At 32.0% G+C, this 17693-nt stretch overlaps 1 protein-coding gene across 2 annotated transcripts in view; it reads right to left on the bottom strand.

The window, feature by feature from the left end:
- Chd1 (chromodomain helicase DNA binding protein 1) overlaps positions 1-17693 on the bottom strand; it is a 70918-nt gene that overhangs the window by 40709 nt on the left and 12516 nt on the right. For both annotated transcript variants that reach the window (XM_005326136.4, XM_040271820.2), the window contains exons 3-11: positions 8713-8914; positions 7627-7749; positions 6101-6165; positions 3844-3990; positions 3445-3713; positions 2291-2516; positions 1721-1821; positions 1313-1491; positions 52-179 (exon numbers count right to left, since the gene is read on the bottom strand). In XM_005326136.4, coding sequence (XP_005326193.1) covers positions 52-179; positions 1313-1491; positions 1721-1821; positions 2291-2516; positions 3445-3713; positions 3844-3990; positions 6101-6165; positions 7627-7749; positions 8713-8914 — 1440 coding nt within the window. The remainder of the gene's footprint in view (positions 1-51; positions 180-1312; positions 1492-1720; positions 1822-2290; positions 2517-3444; positions 3714-3843; positions 3991-6100; positions 6166-7626; positions 7750-8712; positions 8915-17693) is intronic.

The raw sequence follows: 17693 nt of genomic DNA on the forward strand, positions 1-17693 counted from the left end.
CTAACTTTTTATAAAATTTTTAATCTCAAAATGATTTTAAAATATACTTACTTGCACCATGAGTGAGCAAGCCAATTTAAACCATTCAGTTGATAATCTCTCAATTCCAAACCCTCATGTCCTCCAATATAGGATGGTTGCTTCTTCAAGGCTACAAACCTTGGTCTCTGTTTTAATACCTGTAGTGGAAATAAATATTAACTTACAGAATTACTAAATATGAGAAATTATACTAAAAGATGAAAATTTTCAGCTTTCACCACTAACTATAAAATTCCATCTAAAGTCATCAATTTCAGAGTCACTACTCAAAATGTATCTCAAGATTTAGTCAAGACTATTTTCTAGGATTCTAACAAAAACACAGTGAAATATTCTGCCCTCTTCTTGAATAAACAAATGAGAAAAATCATCTCCTGCAAAAATACATGGGACTCAAGTATTCACAAGCAAAGACTAATATGTTAGATTCATTCATAACCATTCCTCCATCCTTCATCTAAAAATAAACCATAATATTTGTTTAGCATTCTATTACATTTCTGATCTTAAAAATACCATAACAGGGCTAGGGATATAGCTTAAGTGGTAGCGCGCTCGCCTGGCATGCGTGCGGCCCGGGTTCAATCCTCAACACCACATACAAAGATGATGTGTCTGTCGAAAACTAAAAAATAAATATTAAAATTCTCTCTCTCTCTCTCTTTAAAAAAATAAAAATCATAATAAACCCAAAAACTATCGCCAATAACTTCATACCAACTATGAAGATTTCAAAAGTATTAGGCCAGATAGTCCAGGATATTTTCTTATGAGTGTGTCCCTCTTTTCCTTTCCTGCCTTCAGAGAAAATATCTGCTATTTTTAAACCCCTCTAATCTCAAGGAAGATTTCCCTATTTTGTTTCCCCAGTTTATTCCCCACAATGATCACCATCACCACCATCAATATTTCATCTTTCTGACATAATGTCACTCAATAAAAATAAAAGTCAACGCTACAGGGCTAGAGTTGTGGCTCAATGGGCGGCACTGGGATCGATTCTGAGCACCACATATTAATTAATTGATTGATTAAAGGTCCACCAACAACTAAAATATATGTGTAAACATGAAATTAAAAAAAAAAAAAAGTCAATGCCACATCTAAGACCACATAGCAATTGGAAGACCCTTACTTCCTATAAGACCTATTAACCAAAAAGTAGTCTCCTTAGGTATGTCTGAAATCAAAATACAAGTCTACTTAGACCTGTAGAATTTGTGATGCATAAAAATATCTTCATTGATTAAAAATGTCAAATAATACTCACTTTGCAGTCTTTAAAGGGAGTAGTTTTTGATTGGTTCCTACTAAAATACTCGTCAATGCATGCTTGAAACTTTTTAGAAATGAGAGCTCCATCTTCCCAGCTGCACTCTGAGTATGGAAGCCCCTGCCATTTGCAATAATAATCAGGATAACCAGCTGCTGACTTTTGATTGGAATGAGCTGTGAGATAAATTAGTATTTATTTTATCTTTTGACATTTAACTTTTAGAAACAAATTCTCAGCAAAGGCTACACAAGTAAAAATTAGTCATCTGCTTTATTAATACTATCATTTTTCAAATATACAATTAATACTATATTTGACATGTAAAACATCAAACTTACAACATTTTAAAATTTTTCAAGTATACATACAACAAAAGTTTTATCAGAATCATTTATTACTAACCAATTATACGTTCCACTATTTGATACTGCTTATGTAGATCATCTGTAAGCTCTTGTTGGCAATTATAATATTCTACATCTTCTGGTGAAGCATTTTTCAACCTGAAAAATATTAATCCAAGAATAGACTTCAAAATCTCCTCTAAATCACTTATCCTACTTAAACACTTATCACAAACACATATCAGTCAAGCACACAAGCTCCCATTTTACCACTTCATCACATAAGCCAAGCTTAAACAATGAAGAAATTGAAACCAATGGAGCATCATTAATTTTTAACTTTACAAATTTGTAATTTTTAATGAATTATATATGTTTTTACACACACACACACACATATATATATATATATATATATGAGAGAGAGAGAGATTAGATACACACACACTTGTTATCAAGGAAAAATTTGGATATGGCTACCCTAAGAGCTTTATCTTGAAATGGCATACTATAGATCAGGTAGTTATTTTAGTTCTTGTATATTTTTTATTACTAAAAAAGCTTAGTGATAATCTTTGAATTATAAATATGTGTGTGGGGTGGGGGGCGGTTTACACAGCATGCTTACCATCTTTTTGTTTCTTGATCTTTTTTCTTATAATTATCCAATTTTTTCATTCCTCTAACATTCTGTTGCTTAAGGGTTTCTTCTGTCTCCCAGGTGTTGTGGATATGCGACCATCCTTTCCATTTAATTAAATACTGGATTTCTCCTGGTTCCTTATTTTTTTCAAATCCTGCATTTGGGTCACCATCTGCTTCAACTGCATAGATGGTGGTAGTAGCACCAGTAGCTAAAAACAAAAGTACAAGCCCTTTAACATAACTGTTATAGGATTAGGATTATTTCCTTTTGACTCTAAATTTCTAAGAATATTAGTACAAAACTAACCTCTTATATAAGTGAATAATCAGTACAAAAATTTATGTCAAGTTATATTATACCTAAAAGCAATTCAGAAATTTAGAAATAAAGATTATTTAAATTTAATACCCTCACTTTTTTTTTTAAGAGAGAGAGAATTTATTTATTTTTTTAGTTTTTGGCAGACACAATATCTTTGTTTGCATGTGGTGCTCAGGATCGAACCCAGGCCGCACGCATGCCAGGCGAGTGCGCTACCTCTTGAGCCACATCCCCAGCCCCAATACCCTCACTTTTAAAATTCAAAAAATAAACAAGGCCAAAACACAGTGGAGCATCCAAGATTACATGCCAATTTACAATATTAACAATTAGGAGGCTGTTTTTCTTGTTAGTTTGTTTTTAATTTTGAGATAACTTCCCCAGGCTGATCTCAAATTTGCAATCCTCCTGCTTCAGCCTCCCAAGTCACTCGATTACAGGCATGCACCACCACATTCAGATGATTTTTAATTATTTTAATGTTATATTTTAAAACTACATCTCTAAGTAACTAAAAATAACCTACTATATAAGATATATGAAAAATATTTCAAAATCCAAACACTTTGTATAACTGAAAATACTTAAATAGCAACTGATTATTTAGTTATAAGAGAAAAATTTAAATGCGTAAGTTTGAAATTTTCCAAATATCATGACATGAGGTCAAGTGAATAGCTTCTGAAAAGATCTAAAAATAGTTTTATAGCAAACAATTAAAACAAAAGAAAAATCCACCATCTTGGCTTTCAAATTTTAAAAAAATTAAGAAATACTTTAAATAACAAACAATAAAATGCTTTTTTGAAAAATACCTCCTTTTCTCCCAATCCGACAATCCATAAACTTTTCTATTGTTTCAAATTCTTCTTCCTCAGGTTGAGGAACATCCTCTCCACACACTTCCAGAAGATCATCAGAATCTGTTTTCATTTCTTCATCTTCCTTATAGCTAACATTGACAGTTGCTTGGCGACGAGAACTTCTTTTATCATTATCATAGTCTTCATCATCATCATCATCAGATGAATCAATCTGCCTCTTTTTCTGTCCAATAATCTTTTTTCCATTTTTTGACTTAGAGCTGAGGAAGAGCAGGTTTTAAAAAAAAAAAAAAAAAAGACATTTTAAAGCAAGTTTTGAGGAACTATAGAAAAAGAATGAATACCTTCTGTAACTAATAATTTTTCAAACCAATAACATAATGCACTTACCGATTCTGAGGTTTTCTGCTTTTGACTTTGTTTTGGGGTTCATAATCCGATTCTGTTTCATCACAGCTGCTTTTATCTCTCTCTTCAGATTCTGAATCTGAACCAGACTGAGATGGAGATCCTGACCCAGACATCTGCCAATCTTCACTGTATATAAAATTTATAAAGTATTTTTATTTAAACATACATAACTAAGTTATGTATGATAAAATACAAAGACGAGCACATACTCTTCCAGTTAACATAAAAAATATTCCTTTTACCTATGCTAGAAAATATTAAATGTGTGTAAAATAACACTGGAAAATATTCTTCATAGATTTCTCTCTTCAGATTTTTATTAATTATTTAGATACCTCAAATAAACTGTACATAAAAATGGTATCTGATTCTCATTATAGATGAAAATGTACTATGCTAACTCAAAAGAGCCACAGGTTTAGTTTTGAAAATCTTGTAAAATTATTCCATTTGCCCTCTCAAAAAACAAACCTAATTTCTTTCGTTTTAATTTTCTGCAGACTGTGATTTGTAAAATGTCTTAATAAACTGAATTTACTAATGGTATATTTTCATTAAGAAAAGCTTATTTAGAAAAAAGTGTTTAAAAAATAAAAAAATTACCAATAGTATCATCTCAATCAATATTCAACAATTATCTTTATTACTATTTTTAGTCATTTAATCTATTTCTTTCCAATTCACATGAAGAGAATAAAATATTGGATGCACATGTGTTTTACTATTAGATAAAGTTGAAATAAAACACACGTATATTAAATTCTTTCATGTACAGGTTGAATATCCCTAATTCAAATAAAAAATCTGAACTTTTTTACCATCATCATATTTGGGATGTTTCAGATTTGGAAATATTTCAGATTTTTAATTTTAAGGTTAAGGATGGTCAACTGATAAAGTCTGTAAATATCCCAAAGTGTGAAAAAACAAAAATGTCAAACACTTTTGGACTCAAGCACTTCAAGTAGATATAATCAACCTATATTATATCTTGCATTGGCTATAGCTTTTGCTCCATTGCTGTGTCTCTTGCATTAATCAGGAGTATGCTAAAGATTATAAAAACAAACACAGATAAAATCTGATTATGAAAGTAAATAACAAAAGCAAATTGTTATCTTGAGATCTTTTTAAGGTTTGGACAATGAATGTAGCAATATGCAGGCCATATGAAAAAATCTATTATATTTGAAGTAAATTTTTCAAAACCATTCATTTTAAAAAATGTATACTTGGGGCTGGGTTTGTAGCTCAGTGGTAGAGCATTGCCTTACATGCGTGAGACCCTGAGTTTGATCCTCAGCACCACATAAAAATAAATAAATATATATACCTATATTCATTTTAGGTTTAAAAATTAATAACTCAGTGAAAGATTTAAATAGTTGAAGAGACAAAATATTTGAAATTGCACTTATTTTGCTTTAGAAACTAGAATACAGGGCTAGCTCAGTGGTAAAGTGCTTAACTAGCATGTATAAAACCTTGGGTTAGACTGCTAGCCCTGCAAGAAAAGGAAAAACAACCTGAAAAGTAGAAGACCACAGATTTGGAGTAGCTGAGAGTTAAAAACAAAAAGAAAACATTCAAAGATACAATGAATGAATTTTCAAAAAGTAATAAAAAATATGAATTCTTATATTAAAGGTATATAAATCCTGTAGGAAAAACATCATATCCAAACACAGATATAACAAAGTGAATATTCCAAATATTAAAGACCAATAGAACACTTAGAGGTCAAACAACAGAACAATGCTTTTAAAGAATGAGAAAAAAAAATCATTTCAAATGTATATAAACTCAGAATCTGAGGTACTTATTGAGTCATGGTTTTTATGCAAATACAGTAAGTTTCTAATTGATTTCTTTCATGTCAGTGAAGTAAATTTCATGTGCAGATAAATAGTAAGGATAATTATTAACATAAATTAACAATTGTCAATTACCTTATGATCCCTATACTCCTAAATTTCCCAAGTTATTAAGATTTTTTGATATTAAGGCTAAGTAGATCTTTAAAATTTACAAATATTTAGGGGTGAGAATTATAAGAGATAAAGAAGTGACACAAAAATCTAAGAAAGATAAATGTTATGGGTTAATGGTTTAAATCATAAATGCCATGAACAAAGAAGTTCTGAAAGTCTATTTTTGGCAACAACTTTCATAAAGAAATACAAAGTTATTAGTATTTTCCTGATGCAAAAGTAGTCAGCTGAGCAAAATGACATACTCTTTATGCTTTTTCCTCTTGACCTCACTTGATGAATCATCAGAATCTTCACTGCTAGAGGAATCCTGCAAAGAAAAATTTTTAAAAAGTCACTCATAAATGTTTAAAATTTAACCAAGCCAGCTATACTATATAATATTCACTTTGCTAATAAGAGTATGCTTAAGTTCTTTTCTTTTTGTTCTATGTTCTTATATTTACATTAGCTGGCTTAAAGTAATTAATAATATTTTATTGGGAATTGAGATAACAAAATCAGATAAATATCATAATGTCAGCACTTTGTATAAAACCTTAAAATCTACCATCTCAGGTGATCATTATTGCTGTGTAGTATAGCCACAACAAGGAATTTGGTATTCCAAATTTTGAAATAACATTATTCTTCAACAGTAGATAATTTTTGACACAGTTCTATCTAAACACACATTTACATATACTTATACACAGACACAGAATCTACATTATTTATAACTGCAGTCTAGTCTTTAAAAACTATTATGACAATAATTTAGTTTTTCACTAGCCGCAATATGAAACCAATCTATGTTGGTTTATATACACTCAGGGAATATTATTCAGCTACAAAAAACAATTTTATCATTTGCAACAAGATGGATGGAACTGAAAGACATGTTTACTGAAATAAATGAAGCACAAAAAGACAAATATCATAAATTCTCACTCATAAGTGGAAACTAAAAGAAGAATAGTTTCTAGAGCCTGGGAAAGGTGTGGGGGAAGGAGGGATGGAGACAGGCTCATTAATGGGTACAGTAGTGGAGGCAGCTGAACAGGAGGAAACACTCTAATGTTACATAGCACGGTAAGATAACTATTAACTGACAATAATTAACTGAATATTTCAAAAGTGTAGAGAGGACAGTGTATTTTCAAGGCAAACAAATTATGATATCTGAAGTGATAGGTATGCCAAGCACCTTCATTTGATCTTACACATTGTATACATGCAATAAAATATCAAACCCTATCCCCATAAATATGTACAACTGTTTTAGTTAGAAATAAAAACACTTTTAAAAAAACATGTTAACATTCTATACAAATTTACAACTATAATATTCATCCACTGGTGTGTACAGATGTATATGTCTTATTTAATTCTGTCCTTCAAATTTCACATTTACGTTTATTTATATATATATATATATATATATATATATATATATATATATATATATGCATGCAGTGCTGAGAATTGAACCCAGTGCCTTATACATGCTAGACAAGTGCTCTACTACCACTGAGCTATAACCCCAGCCCAAATTTCTAGTTTTGCTATAATGAGCAAATGCACACAAATTTCACATTATTCTGAATTAATCTCTAAAGTGGAAATACTGGATAACATTATGTCTATATTTCAAGATTTTTTTACAAGTATATTTAAATGCAGGTATTTTCCATTTATCCTTTCAAAGAAATTGCTTTTAATAATTTCATTAATATTAGATGGTCAAACATATGATCTACTTTTAAAATAATAACTCATTATGATAATTCACCTCTTCTGATCCACTATTAGATGAAGCTGGATGTTGCTGTTGCTGTTGCTGCTGCTGCTGCTGCTGCTTCTTAAGCATTGCAGATCTCTGAACAGCAAGAATACTGGGGCTAGATTTCCAGAACTGTAACAGAAACATGTACCAGGAAAAAGATGATATGTGGCAAAAACAGAAAAACAATTTACTGTCAATTCTAACATTTTCTCTGCCCAAATAATAAATTGACTATTTTCCTCTTTCATGTTACAAATACAGTATCACTGCAAAATAATTAAAATAAAATGCCAGACTTCACTATATATAAGAAAATTAATGGAGTGTCAAGTTTCATACATGACAATAATCATCCTCCTCTTTTAAGAGCATTATTTTCAAAAACAAATTGAAAATATGCTATGCTGGTGCTACTCAGTATAGTTACCTATTTTATCAGTGTGAGTAAAGATGAAGAGCTGAGTCAGAATACAAATCAACTATGTCACTGTATACACAATAAGCTCAGCTGACCTTTCTTCTTTTAAAGCAAGACTTTTCTCTATGAAAGCAGTTGTAGGTTGATTTATACTCTCGGCTCAAGCATCTAATCTCATTAAAGACTGATACGAGCTAAGTAACATAGCATATAATATCAGGAAGTATGGTCAGGTTTTAGTTTATGCTGTAGTACTTTGTTTCAAGTAGAAAAATACCCTATCCTATTCTACCAATTATCTTAAGAAGCAAATATTAAATCTTCCTCCTATTAGTAATAAAGTATCTCCTTTTAAAGTCTTAAAAGGAGATATCACTGTAAACTTAACAAGTAGACCACATGAAGTCTTTAATTTTTACCCATGAAACTACTGTTTATGAAATTCAACTTTTGCCTCAGAAAGAGGTAGAAAAGGCTTTATCTGCATATACATTTATGTTATATGTGCCATTTTATAGTTAGACTGTTTCACTTAAGCTAATAGTTCACACTGATATATAGCCACAACTTGTAGAATTACCAAAAGTAAACTTTGTTTTAAAATTGTTTTGTAACTCTATAAATTTTCCCAAAGTAATGCCAAAAATTTAATTTTCATTGGATATATTTATTACCTCAGTTCCATCAACTTTTGGTGGTTTTGCTTGAACTTTGTTTTCTCGTGATGTGTCTGACTCAGACTCTGACTGACTGCCTGATTCAGATGCAGAGTCAGAGTCACTGCTACCTGACTGGCTACTGCTTCCATCACTGCTGCTTCCAGAACTCGAACCTGATCCAGAGCCTGAAGCTGAACCAGAATCATCATCCGACTGGCTACAATTAGAAAACACACATATTTCAAACAATATTCATTAGGAATTTAATAGTCAGAAGGAAGTTCCAGATCATTAACCATTATTTCAATATATCAACTGTCTATACCCAAATAGAAAAGAGAATCAATGTTATTTAATTTATAGTAACATATCTGACAGATTTTAAAACATATGCAATAAGATATTCTCCCTTGAAGTTAATAAACAAAACCTCAATTATAGGCTTCAATGTCAGACACTTGGAAAGAAAATAAATTTGAGGTATGGTACATACACGTTTAAGAGGCCAGCTTTAGCAATTACAAAAAAGAAATTGTATGAACGAAAGATTTAATATGTTTTTTTTTTCAAAGAAAGAGTGAGAGGGGGAGAGAGAGAGAGAGAGAGAGAGAGAGAGAATTTCAACATTTATTTTTTAGTATTTGGCGGACACAACATCCTTGTCTGCATGTGGCGCTGAGGATCGAACCCGGGCCGCATGCATGCCAGATGAGCGCGCTACCGCTTGAGCCACATCCCCAGCCCTGGAATGCTCCATCCCTGGGGTGCCCTGTCCCCTCAGGGACAGGCCTGCCTGTGCCTACAAGATTTAATATGTTGAAAATCTTTATATCAGGTGAAAAAAATATATTTGTAGCTCTCATTTGTTTTCAAGACTATTGCTTCATTCTATCATTCCAGGAGATGGCAATTTACTATAAATAAGCTACTATAAAATGTAATTTACATTAAAATATCAATAATACTTCTAAGAAAATCATTTAAATTTCTCATGGTTCTACAAAAATAAATCTGAGGTAATAACAAATTCTCGTAACATTTCCTAACATCCACACACAACCATGAGAAAGCAATTATCATCTGATTGAGAAACTATCTTTCTTCCCATTTTTAATCATTGATCTAAAGTAGGAGAGAAATCACCTGAACTAAACAGTTGAGTAAAATTGTTTTTATTTTCAAGGCCATTTTTGCATGTGGTATTTACATATGAATGGTTGGAAACTTGGGTATTAAATCTCTGTAAATATGGTAGACTCAGCTTTTGACAGAATTTCATCTAGCTTCAAAAAACCCGTAAGTAACAGCTTGTGCAGGTATATACAACAAAAGTTTTACTACCTTCTGTAATTTTCAATAGTGCCACCAGATGGCAGAACTGGCCTAAGAAAACAGACTACAAAATAAAGTTACTCTAATCCTTTTTTTCAGAACAAGGACTTATTTTTTGCGTAATAAACATTTGCAGAAAGGATTTTGATTCCACAAGTCAGATATAAGTTAAAATGTTTAAAATAAAAGCAAGTGTATCATGCTCTTAACATCTAGTAGAAGGCTTTTTCTTCCTGGAAAACAGTAAATGAAAACTTGTCTCTGAAAGGTTTATGCTATCAAGATCATTTTGCCAGTTTCTACCCTTTCATCACATGGTTCTGAGGCCCCAAAATAGCACAGTGTCTTTAAACTCAAAAAAAAGAAAAAAAGTTAAGTGCAGTAGTGCACACCTGTAACCTCAGCTACTCAAGAAGCTGAGGCAGGAGGATGGCAAATCCAAGGCCAATCTCACTTAGTGAGACCCTGCCTCAAAATAAAAAATAAAAATGGGGATTTAGCTCAGTGATAGGGACTCCTTGCTTCAATCCCAGTACCACAAACAAATCCAAACAGTTTTCTTAAATTCCCTTAGAAAAAATTTTAGCAATGATTTTATTTCTCCATTTAACACATTAAGAAAAATTTTCACTGACTCAATAAGACACTAAGTAGAGTAAAATGAGACAAAGTCCTTACCATTAAAGAACTAACCTTGAGACATTCATGTAAACTGACAAATATCTTTTTGTGCTGTTTAAGACAACTGATCCAGACATAACTAGACTGGTACAGTAATCAACAAGCATTCAGAATGAAGTGTTATTAAACTTAGTCTTCAAGTGAGAAGAGTTAAGCAAGAGTCCTCATTTTAATAGCTTATAACTTTTTTCACTATATTTTTTCCAGAGTACTTAACATAGAACCTTGTACAGCTGGGTACTCAACAAATACTCTAAAAGTAGATGGATGAACACAAGCACCATGGCACAAGCCTGTAATCACAGCTACTGAGAGACTGAGGCAGGAGGATCACAAATCCAAGGCCCACCTAGGCTACTTGGGGAGATCCTGACTTGAAAAACAAAAAAGGTTGGGGATATAGCTCAATGGTAGAGCACCTGTGGGTTTCATCCCAAGTAACACACACACAAAAATAAAGTAGATAATGAGTGAATAAATCTGGGGGAGGGCTCTATTATAGGCCTACATTTTAAAATAAATCTTCCAGATGCACTACTAGTCAAAACTGCTCCTTAGGGATTCAGGGAGTATAGCTCAATGATAGAGTGCTAATTAGCATTTGCAGGGCCCTGGGTTCCATTCACAAGTGTTCACACACCCACACACACAACCCTGCTTGTTAACAAATCAAAATTCTTAAATGAATATAGGAATTTTTCCTTTCACATATTTAGGGAGTAATTCTGTTTGGAAATAAAACCAACAGTATGACCCTAGGTTTACTATTAGAATGTGTTTACCTTTGGAATTAGAAGTATTTATTTTGTTTCATTATTCTCTAGTAAGATGAAGAATAGGTGGCTGAGCACATTGATGCCTATCTGTAACCCTAGCAACTCAAGAAGATGAGGGAGAAAGAATCACAAGTTCAAGGCCAGCCTCTGCAACTTACTGAGACTCTGACTCAAACAAACAAAAAGGACAGAAAATGATGTACTTCAGTGGTAAAAGTTTGATTCCTGGTACCCCCGCCAAAAAAAAAAAAAAAAAAAAGCAAAGATGCTGCGGGAGGAGTACCAATGGGTACTAAATTATACTTACGAGAAATAAGTTCTGGTGTTCTATTGCACAGGTATAAACTACAGTACAAACTACTACAGATGATGACAGTGTCATTTATTTCAAAAAACCAAGGTAGAAGTTTTGGAATGTTTTCCCAAAGACAATGTCATTTATTTCAAAAATCCAAGCTAAAAGAAAATATTTGGAATGTTTTCCCAAAACAGAAATGATAAATATTTAAGGAGATAAACATGCTTAACCTGACTTGAACATTATACATATATATATATATATATATATATACACACACACACACACACATACATATCACATGGTACTTCATAAATATGTAGAGATCTAATGTGTCAATTAAAAAAGGAATATGCAGAATGTAGAATATCTTATTTACTGCTACAGAGTGATTTCTAGAATATAATTTTTTTAAAAAGCAAGATACAAAACAATATGGTATGCTTCCTCTATACAAGAAAGATGGAAATATTTATATACACTTGCTTATTATTTTGAAAAAAGCAAGAATAGCAGCATAAACCAGCAACTAATTTAAAAATGGCTAAGAGAGTAGAGGCAATACGGATTGCCAAATATTCTTCAGTTTTGAAATTGTGTAAATTTTATATACCTTGTTTATATACTCAAAAAATTAAAAATGTGTGTGTGCAGGGGAAAACGGGAAAAAAATCTCTATATTCAGACATAAAAGTATAAGCTAAAATATATGAATAGCCTTTCCCTAATAACTCTTTCAGCCTAGTACTACAAATGCTCCAAATTCAATCTAATTATAGCATAATTTTAAGTCTCCAGTCTTTCTCTAACAAAAGTCAGACACCTATAAGGCCTTTCATGAAAGATTTCACCCTAGCCTAATTCTCCATTTAGATTTCTTCAATTAGTTTATACCTAACAAGTTTAGCAATCATTAGTGATTGTGTGGTTTTGTCCATTATTTAATTAGAGGGAGGAAAATGGTGGCATTTTATCATTCTTCATTTATCCAATATAATTTCTTCTTTAGGGGGCAATACAAAGAAACTTTCTTCATATTAGTTATCCTTGAGGCACAGTTCATAAATGAAAGGCATTTTCATTTCTTTTTCTTAGTTACCAATTTTCAAAAAAGTAAAAACCACTAGCATTTTTCAAAGCACATCAATAATTTTTAAAGTTTCATTAAAACCTCATGGATTTGAACTTATTTCATAAATTTTAATACACTTTAGCATCCTTCTTGATTTCCATACTGTCCCACTTTTAGCCAATAGGAAATCCTTGATTAGCTCCAGAGTCCTTTTGACAAGACTTCAGTAATCTTTGATAGCTTACTTGCTTTTTGGCATGACAAGATGTCCCAGGCTCACCTTGCATATTTCTTGCCTCTGGACTGGTTGTTGTTTTTAAGATTACTTTTAATGGAATGGACTAGGATATGTGTATTTTTAGAGAAAATACATTAATTTATACTTTTCCAACTGAAATTCAAATTTGCAGACTTTTTTTTTAACCTAATTTCTTTGGTTTCATATTTATATCATCACTTGGATTGTGTTTCTTGGTTTCAAATATCTTTGGTCAACTAATTGCTTGCTTTATCTTAGAATACATATAATATTTTCAAAATAATACCATAATTAGTATCAACAATCATTACAATCTCATTACTGAAAGTTAAATTTTCTTTGCAATTCCTTTTGTTCTCAGGAATACTCACTCCCACAAATTACTGCTTTCAAATCAGGTGAAATAATTTTTTTGAAATTTTTTTTAATTGTAGGTGGACACAATAACTATATATTATTTATTTTTTATTTATTTATTTTTTGTGTGTGGTGCTGAAGATCGACTCCAGTGCCTCACACATGCACTGGATGAGCACTCTACCACTGAGCCTCAACCCTAGCCCCATGAAATAATTTATTTCTGTGTAGCTACCAATTTGGTATAATTAGGGTCATCTGTCTTTTTTTTATTTTTAAGGACTGCCTTGTATTCATTTAATACTGTTTTTTTATTACTTGGATCCAACTTTAGAGCTTACAGAGAAGTTAACTTCCATTCCTGTTTCTTCTATACTATATCCTCTCCCTTTATAATATTCTTTAAAATTTTTATCTTCCCTTTTATAATGTAAGCAAATGAATATTTATGCTCCCTCTTTTATAATTAACATATTTAAAAATCTTAAAGAAGATCATATTTCAGTTTGGTCAATCTTCCTAATCTTTCAGTTCCATGTTCAATGTAAGATCCTATACTGTATTTGACTTTCATGTCTTTAATTGCCTTTAATCTGGAGAATTATATCCTAGAAATCTTCATTACTCCTCCACTGAACCATATCCCAAGCCCTTAACATTCCTTTATGCAACTGCATATAGACCATTTTGCATACACTCCAGAGTTTCAAGTTACCCCTCAACTAAAAAAAAGGAACACTTCCAATTCTTTGATACTGTAAATAGTGGTACCAAAAAAAAGAGCCCTTTGCAGATATCCTTTTGCATTTATGTCAGTGTGTTCGATTTGTTACTCTCAAGTCAATGTGAATATCTTTTAAGTTTTAAATTTACAATCCCTAGCACCCAGATCTTGAATCCTAAATACTACTCTACACTATTTAACTCCTCTGAGAAATGGCCTACTCTAAGGTTATGACAGGGAAGGTACATAATTGAGCCCAAACAACCTAGCTGTGTTAAAAATTACTTTAAAAAAAAAATGAGAGGATGTTAGATATTGGCAGGAGTGGGGGGTGGGTGAGAAGACAATATGAAGAAGCTTTCATAGGACAAATCTGATATGAGCACCAAAATAAAGACAGTAAGGGATTATTACCCCAGAATAAAAACAGGAATCATTGAGTCCATGCTAAGACACAGTCAGCGGGGAGGGTTCTGACAGCTCTAAATTTCAACTGGTAACTGTGAACAAGGTGGTTGTGCCAGAAAAACAATCATTTGAATAACCATAGAAAATACTGGTTCAAGCAATAATCATCATTGGAGGCTACAATTAGGGGTAGAGTTTGATGAGTAAGATATTTATATAGCTGCAAAGTGTCTTTTAACAAATAACTTATTAACTATGTTGAATAAATTTAAAATCACAGTGAAGAAACCAGGCAATACCTTTTCCTATGGCAATGCCAACGAGGACAGACAGGCTATATTCGCTTCAGATGTGATATCCTTCAGAAAGAAACCATTACTTGCACAGAATAAGGAATGTATAACCTGGATCTAACCATAAAAACCCAAAATGAGAAATATATTCTGTAAAATAACTAGCCTGTACTTTTCAAAATGTTCATCTTATGAAAGACAAAGAGGAATACTGCAGATTAAAGGCAATTAAGGACGTGAAAGTTAAATACAGTATAGGATCTTATACTGAACATGGAACTAAAAGATTATGATTGACCAAACTGAAATATTACAGTACTGTATCAATGTAAATTTTCCAGATTTTACTAACTATAGAGGGCATATGGAAAAGTGTACCTTTATTCTTAGAAAATATATACTGAAGTGTTAACATGTAAGAGGCATGACTTTTGCAATGTATCAAATGGTTCAAAAAATTAAATACACATTAACATGGATGCAAATAATATGTGATTTTAAAGAGAATAACAGAAAATGTGGCAAAAAGTTAAAACATTAGTGAGTCTGGGAAAGGGCATATAAAGTTGATACTATTCTGGTAAGCTTTGTGAAATTTGAAATTAACTCAAGATTTTAAAAACTAACAATTTTTTTTTAATATCACAAGCTTCTTCCTCCATTAATCTTCAATATTATACAACTGTGTTTGCAGGTAGTAAAGGGCACAAAGATGGAAGATTTAAAAGCCACAGAAGTCAATGAATATGGAAGTTAAGTAAACATTCACTGGCATAAAAAATAAAAATATCTAATATATAATGAATCAACAAATTGGCCAAACTAGGAAGGTAGAAATACATGTAATTTTTCCCTTCTTTCTTTTCTTTTTTTTTTTTTTTTGGTGCTTGGGATTGAACCCAGGGCCTTGTGCATATGAGGCAACACTCTACCAACTGAGCTACATCCCCAATCCCTAGAAATGCACATAGTTTAAAAAAAAAAAAAAAACTGAAATGATAAAAATAAATGCTAAAGGAATTTAAATAAAAATTGTATTCAATACCTGCCTCAGACACTGCTATTTGATTAACTCACCATGTCTTCTTTTCCTTAATAACAGAAATTCCAATGTTAAGATCAATCAGTATGGCCAATATCTGACAAATGAGACATAAGCACAAGTTTTGGGTTGTACTGCTCAGAAAGCTGTTCAATAGAAGCTGGCTCAACTAGACATGCTCCCTTTATTGGCCCTTCCGATTTTCCTTGAAAGTTTATAGACAACAGCAGGAAGAGATAAGATAAAGTGCTCAAAATGTATATCTCTGCAGTTTCTTTTAGCATAAAGGCTAATATTCTATCCCTACATTACCAAGGTTATTGTATTATAGTCTATGTTCTTAATAACTTGAATGACTTAAAAAAATTAACATCTTCTTCAAACTCTAACCTACATCAAAATCACCATTCCAATTTTTTTTAAAGAGAGAATTTTTTAATATTTATTTTTTTTAGTTTTCGGTGGACACAACATCTTTATTTTATTTATTTTTTATGTGGTGCTGAGGATCGAACCCAGTGCCCCGCGCATGCCAGGCAAGCACACTACCGCTTGAGCCACATCCCCAGCCCACCACCCCAATTTTTAAAATGTGTATGCATGGGTTCCATTCCATACTTACTAAACCCTGTGACAAAGCCAGCACTACATTTTGAGGTTTTAACAGCTTACCTTGGGGTTCTTGAGATAAAATTATTAAAATCTGATCTCTGCCTACCTTTACAACTATCAAAAACCACTCTCTTTCTCTATTTGCACTTCAGCCTCACTGAGTTCCTTTGACCCTCTTTTCATGCTCTTTCTCACCTCACAGTCTTGGTTTAAGTTGGTATTCCTACCTATTAATCACCACCTGACCCTCTTCCCTAATGTAACTATTCTATTATTTATCCTTCACTTCTGAAGTCATGCTTTTTGTAGACTTCCTCCTCAAGACAACTTTAGGCAACTGGCACTTAACACATGGTAACATGAACACCTACTTTCTAGCATTGTATCTGACAGATTCTAAAAAGATATCTGTGAATTAGTAAATGCTTAATATTATCTCCTCTTTTGTTTTCTAATTGAAACTACTGTAAGCCTCCATCTTCCACACAAATTCTCATTTTCCTCCAGGTTTCTTTGCTTCTATATTTCTTCTTTTGGTTCTTCAACAAATTTATCTAACTTAAATGTAATATATAGAAATAACTTCTGAAGAATCAGAAAATCTACAAACACTTCGACAGTCACAACTGTGCAAACCTAAAAACACTGGTTCCTATGGATGCTGCATATATACTTCAATTCATAAATTATTTTTTCCTGAAGAAATGTCTAATACTTGGAAATTTTCATTCACGTACATTATCTGGTAGGTCCTGAGGGTCCTCTCTTATTTATTTTCCAGTAAAGATAATACTTTTTATAACTCTAATTTATAAGATATTTTCATACTGTGTTTCCATTTTATGCTTACAATAAAAAATGTCCTTGAATAATAATGATCATCACATTCCACCATCATTAATAATCCCATGCCCCTTCCCTTCCTCCCTCAAACCCCTCTGCCCTATCCAGAGTTCATCTATGATATGAAAAATTATGCTCTACATGTGTAATAAGAATTGTAATGCATTCCGCTGTCACATATAAAAATAAACAAACAAACAAACAAACAAATAAATAAATGTATGTCTTTGAAAGCATATGTAAGGAGTTTTCCTAGACCCTTACATAGGAGGCAAAACTTCAGGGTTAATAATATTCTT

This window comes from Ictidomys tridecemlineatus, chromosome 1 (genome assembly GCF_052094955.1).
Source record: "Ictidomys tridecemlineatus isolate mIctTri1 chromosome 1, mIctTri1.hap1, whole genome shotgun sequence".
NCBI classification, from domain to species: domain Eukaryota; kingdom Metazoa; phylum Chordata; class Mammalia; order Rodentia; family Sciuridae; genus Ictidomys; species Ictidomys tridecemlineatus.